The sequence below is a fragment of the Dendropsophus ebraccatus genome, chromosome 2 (assembly GCF_027789765.1).
Source record: "Dendropsophus ebraccatus isolate aDenEbr1 chromosome 2, aDenEbr1.pat, whole genome shotgun sequence".
In the NCBI taxonomy this organism is placed as follows: Eukaryota; Metazoa; Chordata; class Amphibia; order Anura; family Hylidae; genus Dendropsophus; species Dendropsophus ebraccatus.
In genome coordinates, this window is record NC_091455.1 from 56,317,871 (window position 1) to 56,341,331 (window position 23,461).

Genomic DNA, 23,461 nt, shown 5'->3' on the forward strand with positions numbered 1-23,461 from the left:
TTTTGTATGTCTAAGAAAAGACATTGGGTGAGATTTATCAAACATGGTGTAAAGTGAAACTGGCTCAGTCACCTTCCACCTTTCATACCTTACAGACCTTTGGAAAATGAAAGGTGGAATCTGATTGGTTGCTAGGGGCAACTGAGCCAGTTTCACTTTACACCATGTTTGATAAATCTCCCCCCATTGTGTGAACGTAGCCATACACTATATATAAAGATTTTCTTCTATATGTGGCATGATAGATCAGCCATGTCCCTCCTCTTCTTCACACATCTATCCTTTGGAGTAAGGCAGCAGACTGTATATAAGCCCCCTCCCCCCTTCTTAGTTTCAATCATCAACTCGGCGACTTGGTTTCGCCCAGTTCTTTCAGCCCTATGTAAGCCGTAAGCAGAAGACATCCAATAGAGACAAACCCTTATCTTGTCTAGAGGATTTTGACAGGACTGTTTCTGGAACGTACACTTGGCAAGCTATCGATTTCTTTTGTATATTTTATAATTTTATCAAGTTTTAATGTTCTGTTAAAGTAAAGTTTCAGCAACGGCAAATGCAAAATCCTGGTAGAGTACCTGTTTGCAGTTTTTCCTTTAGTTCACTGTTACTAGAAATAGTTTGCTGCATGGAAACCATTAAGAAAAAGCAGTCTGGTTAGTTTTATAGCTTTAATTTTAGTCTGGCTCATGCCTGTAGGAGGTTAAATGGACCTGTTGTCAGTGGGTATCAGCTGTATAACACAGCTGACAGTTGCCTTGTATGGAGCGGGCTCAGCGCCTGAGTTGCATGCTCCCTACCCAGCATTTTGGCTTTTGTATCAAATTTCAATAAGGAGTCAATATGCACTCAAAATGATATAGTTTTATATTATCTAGGGAAAAGCCATAGCCAAGCTAGCCAGGCATATATTTCCAGTGCAGAGAGTGCTAAAGAAGAAATGCATTTTGTACTTAGCGGGTCATACAGGGGGATCCAGGGTGGGGGAACTCCTTTTATGCCATATGCTGTAATAAACTTTATGGAAAGATGTTATTAAGTGGGACAACTGTTTTCCATTGTTGAAAATCCGGACTGCAGACAGGCCAGTTCTGCACTGGAATCTTCTTCCCCAAAGTCTAGCTGATGCGATTGATACAGTATGTGGTTTATAATTCTATTGCCGAAATTTACAAGGCCTTCCCTAATAGAGATGTTGTCTGGATGGGAGCATATATATAATGTTTAGCATTGATAGTGACTTTCCAGATGTGTAATCTGCCCGCACCATAAGCACTAATGCAACCACATCAGAGCCATTAGTTAAGGGAAAGGTATAATTTGTTTTATCTCCCTTGGTATCTGCCAATTGCTTTGTTCACACAATGTCAAAAATAGAGAAAAGGCAGCCAATTTTGCTATTTAAAATAATGTCCGTTTTAATTGACTGCAATGGCAATGCATTGAAGTCAAGGGGATGACGGACGTCCAATGAACACAATGTATTGAATAACGGACGTTTTTACCGCAGACATCAAAATAATGAACACAATCATTATTTTCAGACGTCTTTTGCAAACAGTGGACGTTTTTTATTATTTGTTCACACAGTTTTTCTTTTTCCATCGTTCTGTCTCCATTTTTACTATCAAATTCAATGGACTTTTCATTTAAGACACACCCAAAGGCCAATTAATAAACCCAAACTAGAATAATGTACCAGCAGCCGTCATTGTACTAAGGGAAGGCTAGACAGCTAAATGACGTCCATTATTTTAGACTCAAAATAACGAACGTCATTTTAAACGGCGCTCAAAAGACGTTGTGTGAACATAGCCTCTCTCTGCAGCTCTCAGCATAATATCCAAATGCCAAATTTCCATCAAAAATTTGTGCAAATAGCATTTACTTTTTGCTAGTCTTCCTATAATATGACTATATTACTAAATCATCTTCTTTGCTATTTTGAGGGGACAAAGAAAAATATTTTTTTTAAATATGAAATTATAAAAATAGTTTGGCACTTCCCTAGAAACCCACATTTACATGTTGTAGGATATAATTTCATGTTTTTATCCCTTATCAATCATAGTCGCTCCACTTGCTCGAGGCAAGAGAAATTAAAAAAAAAGCAATATTCTGTCATAGAACTAAAGTTCCCCGTTAGTGGAGAATAAATTCTTTCCGACAAGAAGTTTTACATTGAACGCCAGTGACTTCATTAGGTTTACATCTCTTGTGATGCGTCTCACAAACTCTGACAGCAGATAAGCAACCGCCTTCCACTGAGCATTTAACATCTAAATATAATCCATTTTCACACTTCATATGCGGAAGTATGAACAATCGGTGATACGGTGCTTCCTCTACAATAAGCATTGGTCTAAAATGAGAAAGTTTCCAAAATGGTATAATATTAGTAGGAAAATAACATTAACACTCCTCTAGACATATAATACTCCTGCAGGAAAACGGTAGACATGTCGGTATAGTTGGACCTGCTGCTTTGTCTCTGCCCCACGCTATAAAGAAATTGGGATATTAAACAGAAAATTCAGTCACCTGTGAAAATAAATATTTTCTTTACATTAAAAATTGAGAACATATAGGTTCTTTAAGAAGCTCTGTTAACCTTGTGCTGACAAGTATATATTTCCCTCTGTAAAAGGCGTTATCAGCAAACAAAGTTAGCAAGTCAGAAAGAAAAACATGATAAAAGAAGTATTACACAAAACGATAATTGGCTGTATTTGGCCGATATCGGCCTTTATGGCCAATAATCGCCTGGTGTAGTAGAATGTCGGCTGATCGTTGCTGTCGTTTGTCTTTCAACAAGTTGAAGAACAAACGACCAGGATAGCAATGATCCGTTGCTATCATCTATGGGCTGCGATCACACGGGCAGCCTCCACGCACATCCCCGCGGCTCCCCCGGCTCTCACCCGCTCGCTGCCAACACGTGTAATAGCGAGGGCAGTGAGCGGAGAACGAGGAGCAAGCGAGCACTGACAGTGCTCGCTTGCTCCTTAATATCGCCCCGTGTAATAGGGGCTTTAGACCAAGGCACTGCTGAGTGTTCCTGTGTTTTGTCTGTGCTGTCACCGCTGCTTATGATCCATCATGGCCAACTTCTATCTGCACCAACATCATCTGTCAGTGGTCTGTCTTTATACTGATGGACGAATCTGTGAGTGCAGTGAGTATGGCACCTAAAGCCCTAAAAAATTGAGATGGTGTAAATCCATGCATCCCCATTAGTATATATCGGAGGTGTTACCAGATAACTCAATTCTGCAAGGCTTAACTTTGTTTCCAGGGCTTGTACATTGATGGCCTGTATAAAGGATAAGCCACCAATTTCTGATCGGCAGGGTGCCCGTACCCAGCAGCCCCATTGATTAGCTGTTCAGCAGAATTGTGGCTCTGGTATATACACATGAATGGGGCTGGAGGTGACACCAATACACAACAGAGCCAAGGCTTCCAGCCCCATTCATTGCATATATGCCTCCACTGTGACTCTGCTGAATAGTTCAATAAGGGTGTTTGGCACCCTACCAATCAGACATTGATGGCCTATACTCAGGATACTCAGTTCTAGAAAACCCCTTTAATAATGGTTTGCTAATAATTTGTAGAATTGCCAACAGACAACAAGGAACAAAGCAGCCTGTCACTGCAGGATTAGTGAAGAATTGATAAGATACTGTTCACACTGTCAAAAATGGAAACCACCTTACAATGTTGGATCTGTTATAGTGGCGCTGTATGGATTACTCTGGGTTTTCCTGGTTCTGCTCTTTTGACAAGAAGAATAGCACTGCATGCTGCTGATAGAATCTGCTGGAATCTGCATTCAACATACAATAGCCGTGAGCATAGCCTAAGGCTAATGTATTGAAAAGTTTATTATTCTAAGATTTCAAGCCTGTAAGTCCTTACATTTAGAGCCTGGAAAACCATTTTAATGAACAGGTAGATCGCAGATTAAATCTTATATGCCTGTCAGCGAAGCCGTCACCTATTCCTATTCTGAAGCACCAGAGCCAAGAAGAAGCATAGAGGACAGAGCAGCAACCAGCATGGAGGACTCTCACTATTATGGGGTGCTGTGTGGGTTTGTGTATATGACAGTATTTGCAGTATTGTTCTGTTCCTTTGTGTAAATTTCCATTCTGCAGATGAAGCATCTAAAGCCCCTGATCTCGCGATTGTGGGGATCCCAGCTTTAGGGGGGACATATCCTAATGATAGATCATACATGTTTGTGGAGGGAAAACTTACTAAAGCAAATACAGGAAAGTTCAGTGTGCTCAGCCCAGACTACAGAACGCTGCTTGATGAGAAGGCTCCGCAGATGAATGGTAATGTCACATTCTGTTAGGAGGCATCATATCACTTTAGATCAGTGGAGTGAATTAAGACTTATAACCCATCAGTCAGTGGTAAATGTAATTGTAAGTTCTTTAGAAAGATGACATTCATATTCTGCAGTACTGATGTACAGAATACTACTAATGGCACGTACCCTAATCTTCTAGCAATCTTCTGACTTCTAAATATTAGAAACAAATAAATCAAATAACTAATTACTGAAGCAATCCCAGTCATGTCCCCAGGGTGCACTGATTATAATGTCTGTAGAAGTACTAGGCTTTTTTTATATATATATATATTTCTAGTGATAGGTTGTTTGAAGATAATAAAGTGCACTTACACCCCCCCCCCTGCATCTTAGTGATCAGCTGTTTAGTTGCTTCCAGGTCCTGGGGCTGTGACTTTGCAGGCCCGCCCAGAGTATCAGCTGAGGTGGGACTGCTGATTGGCTAAGCAATGTGACGACACCTATCCCCAGCCATATATTAAAAAAGACCCCTGCCAGGAGTACCTCTTTAAGGCAAACTACTAATCATTTTGCCCAGTCTTTTATCACGTTTCAGTCTGGATTTTTGTGCTGCCATGCTGGCTTGGGTGACACGGGCACAGATTTTTTTGTGACACACCCATTAACGGGGAGTCCTGGTGAATGTACAGTTACAATTTGACGATGTTGCCGCCACCCACAATGGTATCTGTCAAACAACTATATGTCTCTTTACCAGTGAGCACGCGTCTTATTGAATCCGGCCAACCGGGCACCTGAATCTGCGCCCGGCGTACCTGCTTCCAGCAGGTGTAGATCTTGATCATGATTTACACCTGCAAGCAGGCGTAAATCATGATAAATGAGGTGCAGGAGGAGTCCACGCCTCCTCCCCGCCTTATCACACCCCCGCAAGCTCCACCAGCCTGCCCATCAGGCGAGCGGGAGGCGTACACCAGGGAGAAGTGGCGAATCTGCACCTTCTCTCTGGTGTACGCTCTGGCCTACGCCCTCCTATCTGTCAATGGAGAGGGGAGGGGCTAAGAGGAGTGAGTGAGCATGGAGCAGTCCTGCACAGCACCCTGCAATCTTTTCTCAGCAAGTTCCTAGATAAGCACTGACCTCTCTGACCCCTGAATCCAGTGTTTTAGGTGTCCAGACAGTCTACAAACAGCTGATCTTCATGTCTCTTCTCCCTGCTCATCTCCCTTGGCCCCTCCACCCTCCATAGGATATAATGGACACAGCAGACCCCGTAGGTGAGGAGGAGTGTGGCCAGAGAGCCCCCCTAGAGGCGGTGGAGCTGTCCCCCCCCAGCCCAGCTACATCGGGCAGCTATGATTCCCCTGCCGGGAGTCCTGCTTCTCCGGCTCACCACGTGGCGGCGGCCATTACTGCCTCTAGGGACACAGACTTATTGCAGTCACAGGCAGCCACTGTGGATGACGCCTCCTGTTCTTCCCGATCCTTCTCCCCTCTCCCTCCCCGGCCAGCTAAGCAGAACAGACTGAGAGGGGCTCCCCACCCCATGAGCTCACAGAACCCGTTCTCGGCCTGGTCCCTAACTGGGGTGGGACCCCATATACACAACATGGCCGGGCCTGGTATGGAGAGCGCATCTGCCTGGAGATCTCCCCCATTCTCCCCCTCAAATGTGGAGGAGGCTGACAGGGCACTGCCTCCCCCCCTGCGTGCTTATTTGCAAAATATTCCCATGAAAGAGCACTTTAAATCCCTCATACATGAAGTGAGGGCAGCCTGTAAAGGTGAAATAGCCGCCCTGCGACTGGATATACAACATATTGGGCAGAGGGTGGACACTCTGGAAGAGGACCATGATTCCACCAGAGCATACATAGCTGACTTGCAAGAAACAGTGCAGGCACAGAGTGAGGCCCTACATGACTGCCAGAAACATCTGGAGGACTTGGACAATAGAGGATGCAGACATAACATTAGGATCAGGGGCCTTGCAGAGCCGCTTCAAGGAGAGGACTTACAAATAACACTCACTGCCTTATTCAACCAGATTCTAGAAGCTCCCTCAGGTCATGTGGTGAAAATGGATAGAGCTCACAGGGCTCTTAGGCCCAAAGGAGCCAATGTCCAGCCACGAGATGTTATCTGCTGTATAACTGACTTTATGCTTAAAGAAACTATAATGCAAGCTGCGAGGAATCAGAGAACCATCAGCTTTGCGGGAGACCAGGTCCAACTCCTACCGGACCTTTCATGGGTCACTTTGCAATGATGAAGACTGCTACACCCCCTCTTGCGTACCCTACAGGAAGCTTGCATCCCGTACCGTTGGGGCTTTCCATTCAGTTTGAATGTACGCTATAATGGGATCTCCGCAATATTGCGAAGTGCAGCTGATCTCCCCCGATTTTGTAATTCCCTCGAGATCCCGATTCCAGATCTCCCCAATTGGGAACTTTTGCCTGCCAGGCCGCCCCCTCCTCCGGTGTGGGAACGAATGGGAGCTCGCCGAAAGCGGATTACCCACCCATCTTCACCGCCAGAAAATAGACTCGCTCGTAGGCAACTGCGACTGTGAACTCCCACTGTGACCATTTCTGCTTAGGTCCTCCCTACCCTTTTTGATATCTGGTTTCAGGTTCTATGCTAGTTAATGTTACTCTATTTTGTTGCTGCACCTTTTTAATCATGCTATGTTTATCTCTAAATTGTTGGCTGTCCCCTCCGGCAGCTGGTTGGTCTGATTGCTTACATTTCGGCGTACTCCTCCGGAGGCGTCTTCTCTGATCCCCCCTCTCCTGACAGGGACTTTGTCGCTCCCGTTGGACCCTATTGTGGATCCTTGGGGTGGACAAATTCACCCAGAAGTTGTGAACTAGAGTCTATCGATGGCCCAGTCAGGGACTGTCCTACCACAGTTGACAGTTAGATCCAGTTGGATTGTGTTTAGTTCAATGTTACTAATGGTTTGCTTCTTCTTTTTGTTTTTGTCGTTTTTGTCTGTCTTGTCTCCCTCCCCTCCCTTCCCTCCCCCCTCCCGAAGGTGCTACTATAGGTCTCGTAGGTGGATCTCCAGTCGGCGCTGCTGTCTCCTGGCTCCGGGCGCAGGGCTCTTTGATCTCCGTACCAAACTCACAGGTGACTACACTACTCCACCCCCCTATTGGCTATCATGGTGCGTCTAGTGACTTTTAATGTAAAAGGGTTAAACTCGAATGTGAAGAGACGCTTGCTTCTCAGAGAGTGGAAATCCCTTAAGGCAAATATTGCCTTCATACAGGAGACACACCATGATAGCTCATGCTCTTTTAAATTTGCCAACTTCCAGTACCCCACGGTCCATACTGCCACCCTTGACAAAAAGAGAGCAGGCGTAGCCATTCTGATCTCCAGACTATGCCCTTTGACCGTCACTCACACTGACTCTGACCCCTACGGTAGATATGTCATTCTTACCGGCCTTCTGCGGGGCTCCCCAATACTTCTCTGTAACCTCTACTGCCCCAACACAGGCCAGATTGCCTTTTTAGCGAAGGTGTTTGCTAAAATTTCTCGACTCCTGGCAGACATGGCTTCCCCGATTCTGTTCATTGGGGGAGACTTTAATGTCCCTCTTTCCCCGGGGATTGACCGTGCTACCCTACGACCCGGCCCAACGCCCCAACCCATACTCCTACAGTCCCAAAAATTCCGCCAATTGATCCGGCGATACAACCTTTTTGACCTCTGGAGGGTGCAGCACCCTTCTGAGCGGCAGTACACTTTCTTCTCACACCCTCATGAGACGCATACGCATATCGACTATCTTTTGGGAAACATCTTGGGCCTACGTCTTACAGCTGATGCGGACATTACGGGTATCACGTGGTCAGACCACTCACCCGTTGCAGTAGACCTCAAAGATTCCACCTCGCCACGTCGGGTCTGCCACTGGCGACTCAACAAGCTGTTGGTGAAAAACCCTGCCCAGAGGGATTCCCTTAAGGAATGTATGCGCGAATACTTCTCCGTGAACTCTGGGAGTGTCTCCTCCCAGGCCGTGCTATGAGAAGACCATAAGGCAGTCCTGAGGGGGCACTGCATCTCAGTCTCCACTAAAATGAAAAAGGATTCCCAAGCACAGGCCCTAGATCTTGCCGCACAGGTACGCTCTCTAGAGGAAAAAATGGTTGCCGCCCCCTTCACCTCCATCCTGAAACAGCTAGTGGAAACCCGTTCTCGCCTCAAAGACCTAGCGGTCCTAAAAGTAGAAAAATTGCTTACATTCACGAAGCACAAAAACTACGAGAAGGCGAATAGGGCCCACTCTCTCCTAGCCTCCCAGTTGCGGGATAACGCGGCGATGACTGCCCCTTTTGCCGTTAAAAAAAGGGGAGGTGAACTTACCTATGACCCTGCTCAGATTGCGGAGTCATTTGCCAAATACTACACTTCCCTCTACTCCCTACCATCCCAGCTCCCAGGGGACCCGGAGGCCCGTGAACGTTGTTTACAGGACTACATTTTGGCCTGCCACCTGCCCACTATTAGCGATGAGAGCCTGGCCACATTGAATTTGTCATTCTCCATGGAGGAGCTCACGGAGACCATAAAGGAACTGCCCAATGGGAAATCTCCGGGGCCTGATGGTCTGCCGTACTCCTATTATAAAACATTCCAGGAAGTGCTAGCCCCACACCTACTGGAGTTGTATAACTCCTTCCTGAAGGGGACCCCTATACCAACCAGAATGCTAGACTCTTACATTACAGTTGTCCCTAAACCTAACAAAGACCCGACTGACTGCAGCAGCTATAGACCGATCTCACTTCTAAACGTTGACTTGAAGATTTTCACTAAACTGCTCGCGAATAGATTGGGGGCCCTCCTGCCGGGTCTTATAGACAAGGATCAGGTTGGCTTTGTCTTGAACCGTCAGGCTGGGGACAACACGAGACGCACGATAGACCTCATAGAGGTGCTGAACCGAACCAAATCCTCTGGCCTTCTCCTCAGCTTAGATGCTGAGAAAGCCTTTGATAGGCTGAGCTGGCCCTTCTTACATGCTACTCTGAAGGCTTTTGGTTTTTCTGGGCCCTTTATGTCAGCTATTGCATCTCTGTACTCTGGCCCTACGGCGGAGGTGCGGCTTCTCCATGCCATGTCTCCTCGAATACGGATACACAATGGAACCCGGCAGGGGTGCCCCCCTTCCCCATTACTGTTTGTTTTGTGTATCGAGCCCCTGGCGGCCCGGATCAGACTGAACCACGACATACAAGGGGTCCAAGTGAGGGATAAAGAATTTAAACTGTCCCTTTTCGCAGATGACATACTATTGACGCTACGTAATCCTCACACATCCCTCCCTAACCTACACCGAACCCTTGAGGAGTACGGCAGACTTTCTGGTTACAAAATAAATACCACCAAAACAGAGGCACTTCCGATCAACCTTCCTCACCCACAGGTGGATAGCTTAAAGTCGACCTTCCCCTACAGATGGTCACATTCGACTCTCCGCTATTTGGGGACTAATATTACGGCCAGGTTCTCGTCGCTATTCGCAGCAAACTTCCCCCCCTTACTCAGAGAGGTCATTAGTCTCTTTACACGATGGTCCCCTCTCCCGCTCTCACTTATGGGTAGGATAGCATCCGTTAAAATGTCGGTCCTCCCTAAACTCATCTACCTCCTTGAAACCTTACCCGTCCCTGTTTCTAAGACTTATCTCAAGTCCTTCCAATCAGCTATGATGAAATTTATTTGGGCGCGGAAGCGCCACCGCATTCCTGTTAAAGTCATGACGGCCAAAATCTCCCGTGGAGGTCTAGGCGTTCCTGACTTAAGGAAATATTACTTGGCAGTGCACCTGCGCAGGATCCCATCGTGGACGACTCTATGGGCGTTTACTAAATGGACAGCTATAGAAAAATTGTGGCTGGCGCCTCACCACCAGAGTTTGCTTATCTGGTCATCCCTCAACACCGTCCCCGATAATGCCCTGGAGGCAAAGCAATTGGCCCCACTCCACTCTGAGCCCTCCCTGCTTGAGTCCTTTTTGTATCACCTGCAAATCCCTGGGAGTTTGGATGCTGACACCATAGCTCCCTGGCTTGCTGCGGGACTATTTCAATATGCAGATGTAGTAGACCCGCTTAAACGCACGCTTCTTCCCTTCCCGAAACTTAGAGACAAATTCTCTCTCCCCCTGCAAGCATTCACCTTTTATGAGACACTACGTGTAGCGGTCAGAGGTCTTTGTGGAACTGTACCCTTTCCCAAACCCTCTGCCTTTGAATATCTATGTAGAGTGACCAGGAACACCCGGGGTCTCATATCTGTGATATATGATTACTTGGCTCCTCCGTCTGATGACCCAGAGGCCACTCATGGATACATGACAAAATGGGAAACATACCTGGGGAGGCCGATCCCGTATAGTTTGTGGCAGATAATATGGTCCCAGGCAGCAAAGTCCTCCGCCTGCGTAGGTTTCAAGGAAAACCAGTTTAAGATACTCACGCACTGGTACCACACACCTGACCTCCTGAGTCGTATCTTTCCACAGACGCCCCCCACGTGCTGGAGTTGTGGTCGGGACAGGGGGACACTTTTGCACATTTTTTGGGAATGCCCACTCCTGGTATCTTACTGGCGGGATGTCCGCTCTCTAGTCAAGGAGGTGCTTCGGGTGGAGATCCCATCAGACATTGCCAGCTGTATGCTCAATGTTCCCCCCAAACAAATGCGTAAACCAGCTGCGAGACTGCTCCTGCACATACTCACGGCTGCCAAGTGCTCCATCTCGGTCAAGTGGAACCTCCCACTCGGGCGCAACTCATTCAGAAAATGAATGAGATTAGGCGAATGGAGTACTTGACCGCCTTGAATGCCAATACCATAGAAAAATTCTCCAAGATTTGGGACCCTTGGGACGCCAAATTTAGGTCCACCATTTCTCCCTAATGTTTCTTCCCTTCTATGTCTGTCTGTGTCTTTGTCTTGTCATTTATAGTTCTGTTTGGATTTAGTGAGCCTCGGTTGTTGTGCTCACAGATTGAACCTGCTACAGTTTTTTCACAGATACAACTACTCTCAGCACGCCCACTGGCGGTTTGGCCTAGATACCCCTGTGAGTCCCTACCCGGACAACCTCTCACCTTTGGTTACCCCGGGACTTTCTGGGTCCGACGAGTAGGGATGCGTACATATGACTCTTGAGGCCGAAATTCCACGGCGCAGTTACACACCTATGTGCTACAGTAGTATTGCAATGGTATTTTGACTGAGAGACGTTTTGTATTTGTGTCTTGACTTTATACTAATGATGATCGTTCTATGTGTGTTAAAAAATGAAAATTGTATAAAAAAAAAAAAAAAGAATGGGAGGGGGAGGCTTGGAAATTGCTTTTTGAGTACAGAAAGAGACTTTTTTGCTGAGACTTTTTGTTTATACTAGTAATTTCTGCAAAAGAATAAACATAAATGACAGTTACGCTTTAAGGCAACAATTTGTGTTATATTGTGCTGTTTTTTTAACATACCTCCTACATGGAAATAGAAGTTTGTGAAGGTTTCCATCTTCTTTATATTGTATAATGACTTTATCCAAGAACCAACCTCTTCCTGTGTTTGCAGACAATAAAACAAATAGTTAGATTTTTAGCAGCAGTCCTGAAGGCTGTAATTCAATTCATTTTTCAGGATTAATATTAATGACTTATGCCTAGGGACTTGTCTAACCTACAGCTCCCCCACCAGTAAGCAGAAGGAAGGGCCTACGTGCACATGGCTCTGTCTAGTCATGTGGATCATTCAATTTAAGAGAATTGGGCTGAGCTGTCAGCTGCAGTACCAGACACATATAAATAGAAACTGGATCAGCCATTCCGTAGTTCTTCTAATCCTTAACACTGACCGTGAAGGGTGCCCAGTCTGGTGTGGGGAGGGGGGCAGGGGGGTACAGGGTGACACCAGTCTGGGATGGGGGAGACATGAGAGTGTCCAGTGTCTATTTAGGGGTCTGGTTGTACATTATTATTTACTCAACCCCTTAATAACTTCCCTCTCCAAATATATATCACATTCATATAAACCTTACCTAGTATCTGCAGGGGTGGGGAACCTTGGCTCTCCAGCTGTTGCAGAACTACAACTCCCATCATGTCTGGACAGCCAAAGTTTTAGCTTTGACTGTCCATATATGATGGGAGTTATAGTCTTGCAACAGCTGGGGAGCCAAGGTTCCCTACGCCAATCTATAAAGCACCTGTATCTGTATATAAAGCGACCATGATACAAGAGTCATTTTTCTGAATTATTTCTATTTTGAATTTGGTGACGGAATACCTTACTGGAGGTATTACTGCTGCTGTTGTCTCCGCTGCTGAGTGGACTTGATGGAACCTCTGGAAATCCTAGGTTTGATCAAACTCGAACATTCACAAACCTGCCACATTAGATTGCCTGCCTGGTCCTTGGGGAAGGAGGAGAGTGACCGAGTACCGCCTTGAATTCTGGGATTCAGCCTAGGTAATAGTCTAGGTAATAGGCTGAATCCCGGAATGCCAGGCGGGAACCGGGCACTCTCCTTCTTTCCCACAGACCGGGAAGGCATCGGAAATCAAATGCGACAGGTTCGTGAAAGTTCGAGTTCGATCGAACCTAGGATTTCACGAGGTTCGACCAACTCTTCTGCTGAGCGTACCTGTGCATTAGGAGACGGCACCATAGAATCACATTACACTGGGTGTCACACTGGAGATAGATCAGGAAGCTTCGCCTCCTATTTCACAGGTACAGACAGCAGGGAGCGGAGACAACGGCACCTCCTCAGGTACAGACAGCAGGGAGCGGAGACAATGGCATCTCCTCAGGTACAGACAGCAGAGACAACAGCGCCTCCTCAGGTACAGACAGCAGGGAGCGGAGACAACGGCACCTCCTCAGGGACAGACAGCAGGGAGCGGAGACAATGGCATCTCCTCAGGTACAGACAGCAGGGAGCAGAGACAACAGCGCCTCCTCAGGTACAGACAGCAGGGAGCGGAGACAACGGCACCTCCTCAGGTACAGACAGCAGGGAGCGGAGACAATGGCGTCTCCTCAGGTACAAACAGCAGGGAGCAGAGACAACAGCGCCTCCTCAGGTACAGACAGCAGGGAGAGGGGACAACACTCATCTGAACAATCGCTTATCTAAACTTCATTTAAAAAAAAAAATAAAAAAAAAATAAAAATATATATATATATATATATATATATGTTATATACCAGCAGTGAAGGGACAACATGGACCCCCCTGTGCTTACTGCGCACACAAGGGGGGGGGGGAGCCAAATTGAATCTTTGCCCCGGGTGCAGGAGAGCCTAGCTGTACCTCTGGATCAGGTACGGAACACCATTTTTACCTTTACTTCCATCACAGCTCATCTTGATTTTTTGCAGTGTCCCCAATGAAACGGCTTGAATGGAAAATATATCAACCTAGAAAGAAAGTAATACGTAAAAAAAAAAAATTTCTTACTATAGAGGATTAGTTAACTTAGGAAATTGTTTTATATCACAGTACACACATTGCAAAAAAATGGGCCATAGTTAGCCACAATATCAATGTTATGCTGAATGCTAGAAATTGCTATATTATCTGTATTTACAGTAGGTAAGGGTGTCTTGTACACACCCACTGCAGAACCGTAAATATTATGGGGGAAATTTATCATGAGCTATGTGCCTATTTTTAGGTGAATAACTGGATTTTTCCCCAACTTTTTGGTTCCATTTATGAACCAGTATTCGATGGGTGAATATGTTTTTGATGCAATTTTTTAAAATCTCAAAAGCTCAGGAACAATACATGTTCACTTAGGTTCTCTTACACTGCACCAGAAGATAAACTATATTTTACCTGCCCTTTCTGGAATTTCTTTGATTGGAATTTGGATTTATGTAACTTCCTCTTCCCAGAATCCCCTCTGGTCCCAAAGACATGAATATAAACATCAGACTCGGCATCAGCATCAGATATGGTGCCTGTGTAAACTTGGATTTCATAATCCAACACTAAGAACAAACAAATGAATGATATCTTTTTAATAAATTTGACATAAACACCATGAGCTGTAGCTATGATTGTCATCAGTCCAACAACTGCAGCATTATTACCAATGAATCAGAAAATTATAGTATAAAAAACAAACACTAAAAGACTTTTTATAAAAAAAAAAATTGTAGATTGCAGGTTTGAGTTAGAGATTATTATATAACAGATGCCTGAATATGACATAGGCTTCCGGGCACTCATAACAAGGTTCAGGCACAATAAGCTTTTCCTATATAAGGACTACATGTGTTTCTTGAAGACTGAAAGGGAAGTTTTCAAAGTCATAAAGTACAAGGGAAAGAATCTTCAAAAGAGATAGATAGATAGATAGATAGATAGATAGATAGATAGATAGATGATAGATAGATAGATAGATAGACAGATAGATAGATAAACTGAATATTATATAGGACAACTATTGGCTCAACAGGCCAACCATTACCCCATGTAAAAACCCAGTGATCAGCTGACAAGTGAGCAATCATAGCTAGACCAATATCTATAAATTAGTGGTACCTTTTAGAAGGCCACATATGGGGTGGTCTATTGAAGCAAACTAACACTGATCAGTGAGCTCAGTAATCGTTTAGAATGCCTTTACAGGGCACAACCAATCGAGCGCCTTTGTCACACAAATGATTCCTGTATCGTTCCTTCGGCCATATAAATACATTGCTGTCAGCCGCACAGAGATGTGCGGCTGGTAAACAATGATTTATTGGCACCTTGGCTGATCAATGTGACTTTTACATAGGCTGATTAGAAGAAGAAGTGCTTCTAGCAATGCTCCCATGTGTAACAGGTTTACAGATAGAATGATAGATACAAATGCAGATCAGTACAAATTGAAAAGAAAACGTACATATTTTAGCTATAATCCACTCTACTTTAGTGTTTTTTTAAGAAACTTTATATTATTTGACTTTAGAAAATATGCTAATAGAAAACGGATCGGTGGTTGCCTCAGTACTTTCAGACGTCTCAAAAGATGACATAATGTCAACATCAAGCCTGCATGTAATATATGCCGAGAAGAGCATGTGATGAAATGGACTTACTTAGGATCAGAAATAAAAATCTGTGATATACGGCGCACAGTAATTACTCTTCAAAATAAATGTTGTACATCAGATGGATGAATTCAGCTCTTAATAAGGAGCGTGTGACAGGAGGACATCATTCTCCGAGTGTAAGAGTCGCCGCAGACAGGCTTTATGAAACATGAAAGGTATTAATACATCCTCTCTCCTTCATTCTGCTAAGCTCTCATAATAAAAATGCCACAAGGACTGCAGGCACTTACAGCCGCTGTTCACTATACTCTTAAAGGGAATCTGTCATAACATAGATCTACTTTAACCAGGAAAGCCTGATGTACATAATGGGTAAACCTAGCCGGCGTTAAACTTACCACGTTTTGGGTTTATTTCCAATGGTTCAGCCACAACTATAGCCTGACATTTATAATAATATGCCTATTTTTTTTTATGTCTGCCATAGATCATCATAAAAAACCCAAAAGACCAAATATTTGTTGACAGATTTTTTACACATTTTTATTAAAAACTTTAAGATTTGATTGTATGTTACTTTAGGATCTTTATTCCGAAAAGGGACACTCGCTGATACTTTGCAGATCAGCTTTAGCCATGAGTTTCTTAAAGTGGCTCTGTTACCAAACTGCCCCTAAATTAAAGTATTCAGAACATTGGATAAAAGACACTGATGCCAAATCTTTAATTTTTATCTTTTTAGTCACTTACAGTATGTTCTCCTGTTGTACGCCTGCATTGGGAGCATGGTGCTGAATAAAAAGGACTACTTAGCTCAGTTACAGTGGATAGGGCCATGTATACTCCTGCATTTACAGTATAAAGCTATGTTCACACAACGTGAGAGACCGGCCGTTCCGTGACCCCGGCCGGGTCACAGAACGGCCAGTCTCTGCACGGATCATCCCGGCTGGTACTGCAGTACCGGCCGGATGATCTTTTGGCTGCAGGGTTCTGATGCGGGCGCATCAGCGCGCGCCTGCATCAGAACCTCTTACAGCACACAATGAAGCAAGCGGCCGGAGCTGCTCGCTTCATTGTGTGAACTGACAGGGTTTCCTGCGTCCGCATTTCATTGAAATGCGACCACATAAAACTGACATGTCAGTTATTTGCAGCGCCGCACGGGATCCCGGCCTGAGCGTATACGATGTGTATACACTCCGTCCGGGTTCCCATAGAAGCAGAGGCAGTGTTCCACAACGCGAAAAGTACTTTTACGTAGTGTGAACATAGCCTAAGGCCATGTTCATACACAGTATGAGACCGGCCGGGTCACGGAACGGCCGGTCTCTAAAAAGATCATCCTGGACAGTACTGCATCCCGGCACGCCCGCATCAGAACTCTCCACAGCACACCATGCAGCGTGCGGCCGGAGCCGCTCGCTCCATAGTGTGCACTGACAGGGTTTTCTGCGACCGCTATTCACTGTTATTGTCAGTTTTTTACTGCGCCGTCAGAGATCCCAGCTGAAGCGTGTACTATGTATATACGCTTCGGCTGGGATTCTATAGAAGACAAAGCAACGTATATTTTTGTAAAAAGTACGGCCATTGTTGCCGATTGCAACAACGGCCATACTTTTACGAAAATATACATTGTGTGAACATAGCCTTATAGCGGAAGGATACGTGTCAGTAGAAAGATTAAAAGATAGATTTTTTTTTTTAAGATAGGCAAGACCACACATACTGTATACTGCATGCTAATACACGTAAAGGCTATGGTGGGCAGCTCAGTAGTACTGGTGAGGACACATACCCTGTAATGGATCTTCTGCATCTGTTGACAGAGGAAACTCTCTCCAGGTATCTCCATCGTCATGTTTCTCTCCAAGCCATCGATTTACCGGCAGGTAGAATTCTTCATCAGATGACAAATTATGTAGTCTGACCTCCTCTAGATACCAGTCTGGATCGTCTCCGGAATTGTCATGCCCAATGCGTATTTTATATGGTTTGTGCAAATATTTTAAATCTATCTGCAAATACATTTATAATACAGTAAGTGTTCTCAATATTAACAGCACAAGAGAAATAAAATGTCGCCCTCCAGGAAACCAGAAACAATGGCCCTCACTTACTAAGACTGACAGGTTGTCTCAAACCCTCAAACATCAGCATTTTAGTTTCCCAAACCACCAGATTTTGTTTATAAATCCTTGTTTTTAAAAGGCCATAGTGCTTGCATGTTTTCACTTACAGACCTGAATTAGGCTTATATGCAAACTAAATATAATACTTTGTACAGCTCTTTTGGTTCCAGCTAGATATATTTCTGGAGCCATTAAGCCGAGTACCAATATCTAATTATATACTATGGGGGAGATTTATCAAACTGGTGTAAAGTGAAACTGGCTCAGTTTCCCCTAGCAACCAATCAGATTCCACTTTTCATTCCTCACAGACTCTTTGGAAAATGAAAGGTGGAATCTGATTGGTTGCTAGGGGCAACTGAGCCAGTTAAATTTCACACCATGTTTGATAAATCTCCCCCTGTATGTCTGTTGTTAAGGACCATATGGGTCCAAAACACAGCATTGTAATGATATGAAATAAAATTATGGAAATGTTAACTAAAGCTGAAGAGATTTGAGGAGTTTATCAATTTATTGTTCTTGTGATTTATTAGGCTATGTTCACACACCGTATCTTTCCGTAAAAGTACGTCCGCTGTTGCAATCGGCAACAACGGTCGTACGTTTTACAAATAGATACCTGTCCTGCTTCATGGTGTGCTGTGAGGAGTTCTGATGAGGGCGCGCCGATACGCCCGCATCAGAATTCTGCGGCGTGAAAGATCATCCGGCCTGTACTGCAGTACCGGCCAGGATGATCTTTTCAGAGACCGTCTGCTCCGTGACCCGGCCAGGTAACGGAACGGCCGGTCTCTTACGCCAGTGATTTTCAACCTTTTTTGAAAGGTTTTTATACTTAAAAAATCCCGGGGCACACCACCAACCAAAATGGCACAAAATGACACTAAAACAGTACATATTATACATATAGTTAATAATATAGATTCTAAATGTATTTATACTAACTCAGTGTGAAACCTGGGCCTGTTTTCTTCTCCCCCCTGTGCTTCTCTCCACCATACTTCTCCCCCCTGCTTCTCTCCTGTGCTTCTCTCCCCCATGCTTCTCTCCCCTGTGCTTCTCTCCCCTGTGCTTCTCTCCCCTGTGCTTCTCTCCACCATACTTCTCCCCCCTACTTCTCTCCTGTGCTTCTCTCCACCATACTTCTCCCCCTGCTTCTCTCCTGTGCTTCTCTCCACCAAACTTCTCTCCCCCCTGCTTCTCTCCCCTGTTTCTCCCCCATCCCCAGGTTTCTCTCCCCCATTGTTTTCTCCTGTTTCACAGGGGCACCATAGTTTGGGGAACTTTCCCTGCGGCACAACCGACCATGTGTCGTGGCACACTAGTGTGCCACGGCACACTGGTTGAAAATCATTGTCTTACGCCATGTGAACATGGCCTTAAATTGTAAATAGCACAATCGGGCAGATTAAAACAGTAGTTCTCTATTAGGGTCCATTTATCAAAACGTATAAACGTGAACATACTGTACCTAATCCTACTTACACCTGTTAGCTTTTATTGCATCTAGGCAATCTCCTGTAAGCTCCTAACCTAATATTTTTTTGCAATATTTTGATTACCATTCAAGGCGATTCATTTAGAATTTGTTTCTATCTGTCTGTGTGGACATTGACTGCTATGTCTCCTACCTTGGTAGTTTTGCTTAGTTTTGCAGGCTACAGAACAAGTCCCAACGTGACAGTCGGCACCTCAGAAATTGAGAGGTCGCAGTAGAATGAAGAGCATTATAAAGCAGAGAACCATGGATCACAACAATGTGATTCTTACACAAGAACAATTCTGGTTTATAATCTATAGGGGGCATTCATTAAACTCTGCGCTCCGCAAAGAATTAGCGATCTTTCACCAACCTGTGCCTTTCTTGCCAAGTGGATGGAAAGTGGGCCCTTTTTCACATTTAGCAGATTTAGCTGGAACCATTTTTGGGCACCAGACTGGAAACCCATCAGAAGTGACCCCATATGGGAAACGTTTACCCTCAAAGAATTAATCCAGAAGTATCAAGAGCATTTGGACCATATAGCTTTTGTTAGAGTTCATTCCCTGTGTGTGAATTCGGCTGGAAGAACCAGCCGACGCCCTATCCCTTTGACCTGATTCACACACTTCATACTATGCTGCCAGGGAGCCAACACCCGGCTTCATGCTTCTCCTGACTCCTCTCTGGTGCTCGTGGGGTTAAGCCTTCAGGTGTTGCATTCTCCTGAGGCTTGCTCCTGTCTGAGTACAGGGGAGGGCTCCCTGGCTGCCATTGGTGTCTCATGCTGCTGTCAGACTCCTCGCTATTATCAGGGGCTGGGGCGGGAGCTCTGGTAGCATTTAAGCTGGTGAATTACTCCCTGTAATTGCCAGTGTATGTTTGGTCTCCAGCTACACCAGCGTATCTTATTGTTCTGCTTGCTATTTGACATTTGGACTTGGACTTGGACTTTGCCTCTGCCTCATCCTCTGTACTGCGTTACCTCTTGTGCTTTACCTTGGACCGGACTCTGTTTACCCTTTGTTTTCTGATTTGGATTTTGACTTGACCTCCTGTTACTGACTCGGACTGCCTGACCTGTTTGTATATACCTCTCTGTGTGTTCTGTTATCTCCCCGTATCCCTAGTTAGGCTAGGGACTGTCACCCAGTTGCTGCCCTAGGGTTTAGCCCAGGGGGGCAAGCAGGTAGGGACAGGGGTTGCGGGTCGAGAGAAGGGACTGCCATCTTCCCGGACCCCAGGACTCCCTGATAGCTTTTGGAGGAAAGTATTTAGCACTGGGCCATTTAAATAAAAATTTTAATTTTTTCCAGCAGGATTCATTTTTCCTCACAAGAACATACGGGCATAAGCACCACACATTATTTCAAGCAAATGTTCCATCAGGTACATTGCTGTAACTTTCTTATATGAATAGACTGGCGCGGGGATGCCATTGCTGTGGGCCTTTTTTAAAACCACAGCCCGGTTCCCGTGCATGGCTCCTGTCTTTTCCCAGGCACCAGCCCGGCATGAAGCACTGGAGGCGGGCTCGCCTGCCCCCAGTGTGACATTCTCCCCTCTGTGAAGCGGCTCCATTAGAATTAATGGAGCAACGTCACAGAGGGTAGGTCATCACATCGGGGGCCGGCGGGATCGCCTCCAGTGCTTCATGACCGGCCTGTGCTTAGTAACAGACCGGCAGTGTGTGCGGGAACAGGAACGTAGTTAAAAAAAGACTGCGGCACCGGCATCCCTGCGCCAACGCCGGTATATTCATCTAAAAAGCTTAAAGCAGTGTACCTGATGGTACTGTTGGCCTGACGATAACGCAGGGCGCAGAAAGTTAGGAACCCTGTTTTACTTTTTAAGTGCAGATGTTACTAAAATCTTGTTTTAGGCACCAAGTGCACCCTGTAGTACTAATACATTGGAAATCCCCCAAAAGTGATCCCATTCAGAAACCACACCCTTCAATTTTTAGCATTTGCTGTAACGTAATGTCTGCACAGGTCACACAGCATGCTCACAAATCTGCCCCATACAAAGTTTAGGGTCTGGGCATTGGAGGTTCATTCTGTCTATAATGGAGACACTGGTATCCTCTGCTGTACTGTGCTCTGTTCTGAATTGTTATTGTGACTGTACTATACCAATAAAGCATCTCTGCAGGCAAGATGGGTGAGTGCTATTTTTTATTTTATGGATTATGTTTCATTGTGTCATTGTCCATATGCCTTGCTGTAAAGCAGATTACTATAATAAAGTATGATAAATAAAATATAAATAAATTACAAAAAAAAATAAGAAAAGAGTATTTCAGTATTTAGCTTTAATAGGTAAAAAGAAATCTAGGTAACACCTTTCCTTTAAATTGAAATCGCACTTTTCTGAGTTTAAAAACATACTTTAACCCGTACATGGTGTGGCCAAATTAGTTTTTTGGGATTTTTATTTTATTTCCTCCTTGAGTTTTAGAGGCCATAACTCTTTTATATATCAGTTATATTAAGACATAAGTTGCCTTTCTTTGTGGTCCCACTGCATTTTTATTTGACCACAAAATGTAAGGCAATACTGAAAAAATAGCTTTTTGTTTATTTTACTATTTCACAATTAAACTTAATAATTTCTTAAAATTGCTCTGACCTCTGAAAGATTTTTATTTTTCCATTCATGCGGCTGTATAAGGGTTAATTTTTGCTGCTGTGATATTTAGTCTTTATCAGTACCATTTTTAGTTTAGATGGGACTTTTTCATCGCTTTTTATGTTTTTCTGATATATAATGTGACCAAAAATCAGCAATTTTGACATTTAGATTTTTTTTTTGTTTATACTGTTTACTTTGTGGGATTAATACTATATTTTAATAACTCAGACAATTGCACATTGGCAGGCAGATAGGCCTAGTAAAGGCCTCTGAACGGTATAGTAACTAGAGATGAGAGAACCGGGTTCGAGTCCATCCGAGCCCGAACGTTTGGTATTTGATTAGCGGTGGCTGCTGAACTTGGTTGTCTGGAAAACATGGATACAGCCAATGACTATATCCATGTTTTCCACATAGCCTTAGGGCTTTATCCAACTTCAGCAGCCACAGCTAATCAAATGCCGAAAGTTCGGGTTCGGATGGACTCGAGCATGCTCCAGGTTTGCTCATCTCTAATAGTAGCTGATCATCATCTTTACACTTAGTGTAATCTTTCTAATTACAGTATAAGGTATTATTATAAATACTATTATTGATAAGATTTTTGAATGGGATTATATTATAAGGTGTTGTGCGTTGAATTATCTAGACAGACTTATTTTAATCATGAAACTGGACCACATTCACATGAATAGTAAAGAAGCAGTTTCTAAAGGATCAAGGGTGATGCACAGTGATAGAGACAGCAACGAGAATACCTCCTAAGGGGATCACATCCTAAGTGACTGCATTGGCAGCCATAGCTAGGGCCACACATAAAATAACAGCATACAGTAAATGAAGTCAGTCTTCTCAATTACCTTCCTGAAAGATCTCATTTCAGGCAATGTGTTAAATCTGATCTCGGCTTTCACTAGAGCTGGTTGAATTCCAATGCATTATCTAACATAGCATTCAACTATCCCCTTAGGTGAAAGAGATATAAATTCATAGAAAGCCAACAATGGTCTCCCGAAATAAAAAAAAACCCCTCATACATACACTTATCTTACCCATGCATTGTAGATGAATGTGACGTTACACATTACAAAGTGAGACATGGATGACTAGAATGGAAGAAGCTGTCAAACAAATGTACTTCAAGGATGTCACTATTACATTGTCTCAGTGTTTACAGTGATCACAGCTGTCATCTGCTTCTATGCTTCAAGAAATCTATTATCTGTTTTTTTTTTCTTTTTATGGAAAAGTGACTTACAATTAAAAAAATGTTTCTTTATTCCAAATATGTATTGCCAGCAAGTCATATGTTCAATAAGAACAAACAAGAAGGGCTAGACACATGCAGTTTTCAATGCATTTTGTTAAATTAGGTGTCAAAAGAGGATATAAAGAAGAGAACTATAAGGTCTATGTAATGTATTTGCTGTGTGTTTTATACAGAGTGGAAAAGCCACAACATTTACAGTAGCAGCAAAGCAGAGGAAATATGGAAAATATCAACCACATGCTGCAAAATCCATGCAGAAACTGACCTAAAGTGCAGCTCTTAAAGGGAATCTGTCAGCTGTAATTCTTGTTTCAAACTGCTGACACTGTTAGATAGTTGTTAGGTCAAGAAGACACATGGTGCCTTTCATATATCCAGCTGTGCTTCCAAGATGTAGAAAAATGCTTTTATTTTCTGGTGTAAGGTGTCAAAGAGGACTTTACATGCTCCTAAATAGCTGCTAGCTGTCATGCCTCCTCTCTTTCCCCTCCCTGCTTGACTGACACCTGGAAACTGAGTCCAAA

General features: G+C 44.2%; 1 protein-coding gene across 5 annotated transcripts in view; it reads right to left on the reverse strand.

Moving 5' to 3' along the window:
- Positions 1 to 23,461, reverse strand: part of RP1 (RP1 axonemal microtubule associated) — a 313,669-nt gene that overhangs the window by 161,954 nt on the left and 128,254 nt on the right. For all 5 annotated transcript variants that reach the window (XM_069957582.1, XM_069957581.1, XM_069957583.1 and 2 more), the window contains exons 26-29: positions 17,217 to 17,436; positions 14,208 to 14,362; positions 13,711 to 13,786; positions 11,845 to 11,926 (exon numbers count right to left, since the gene is read on the reverse strand). In XM_069957582.1, the coding sequence (XP_069813683.1) occupies positions 11,845 to 11,926; positions 13,711 to 13,786; positions 14,208 to 14,362; positions 17,217 to 17,436 (533 nt within the window). The remainder of the gene's footprint in view (positions 1 to 11,844; positions 11,927 to 13,710; positions 13,787 to 14,207; positions 14,363 to 17,216; positions 17,437 to 23,461) is intronic.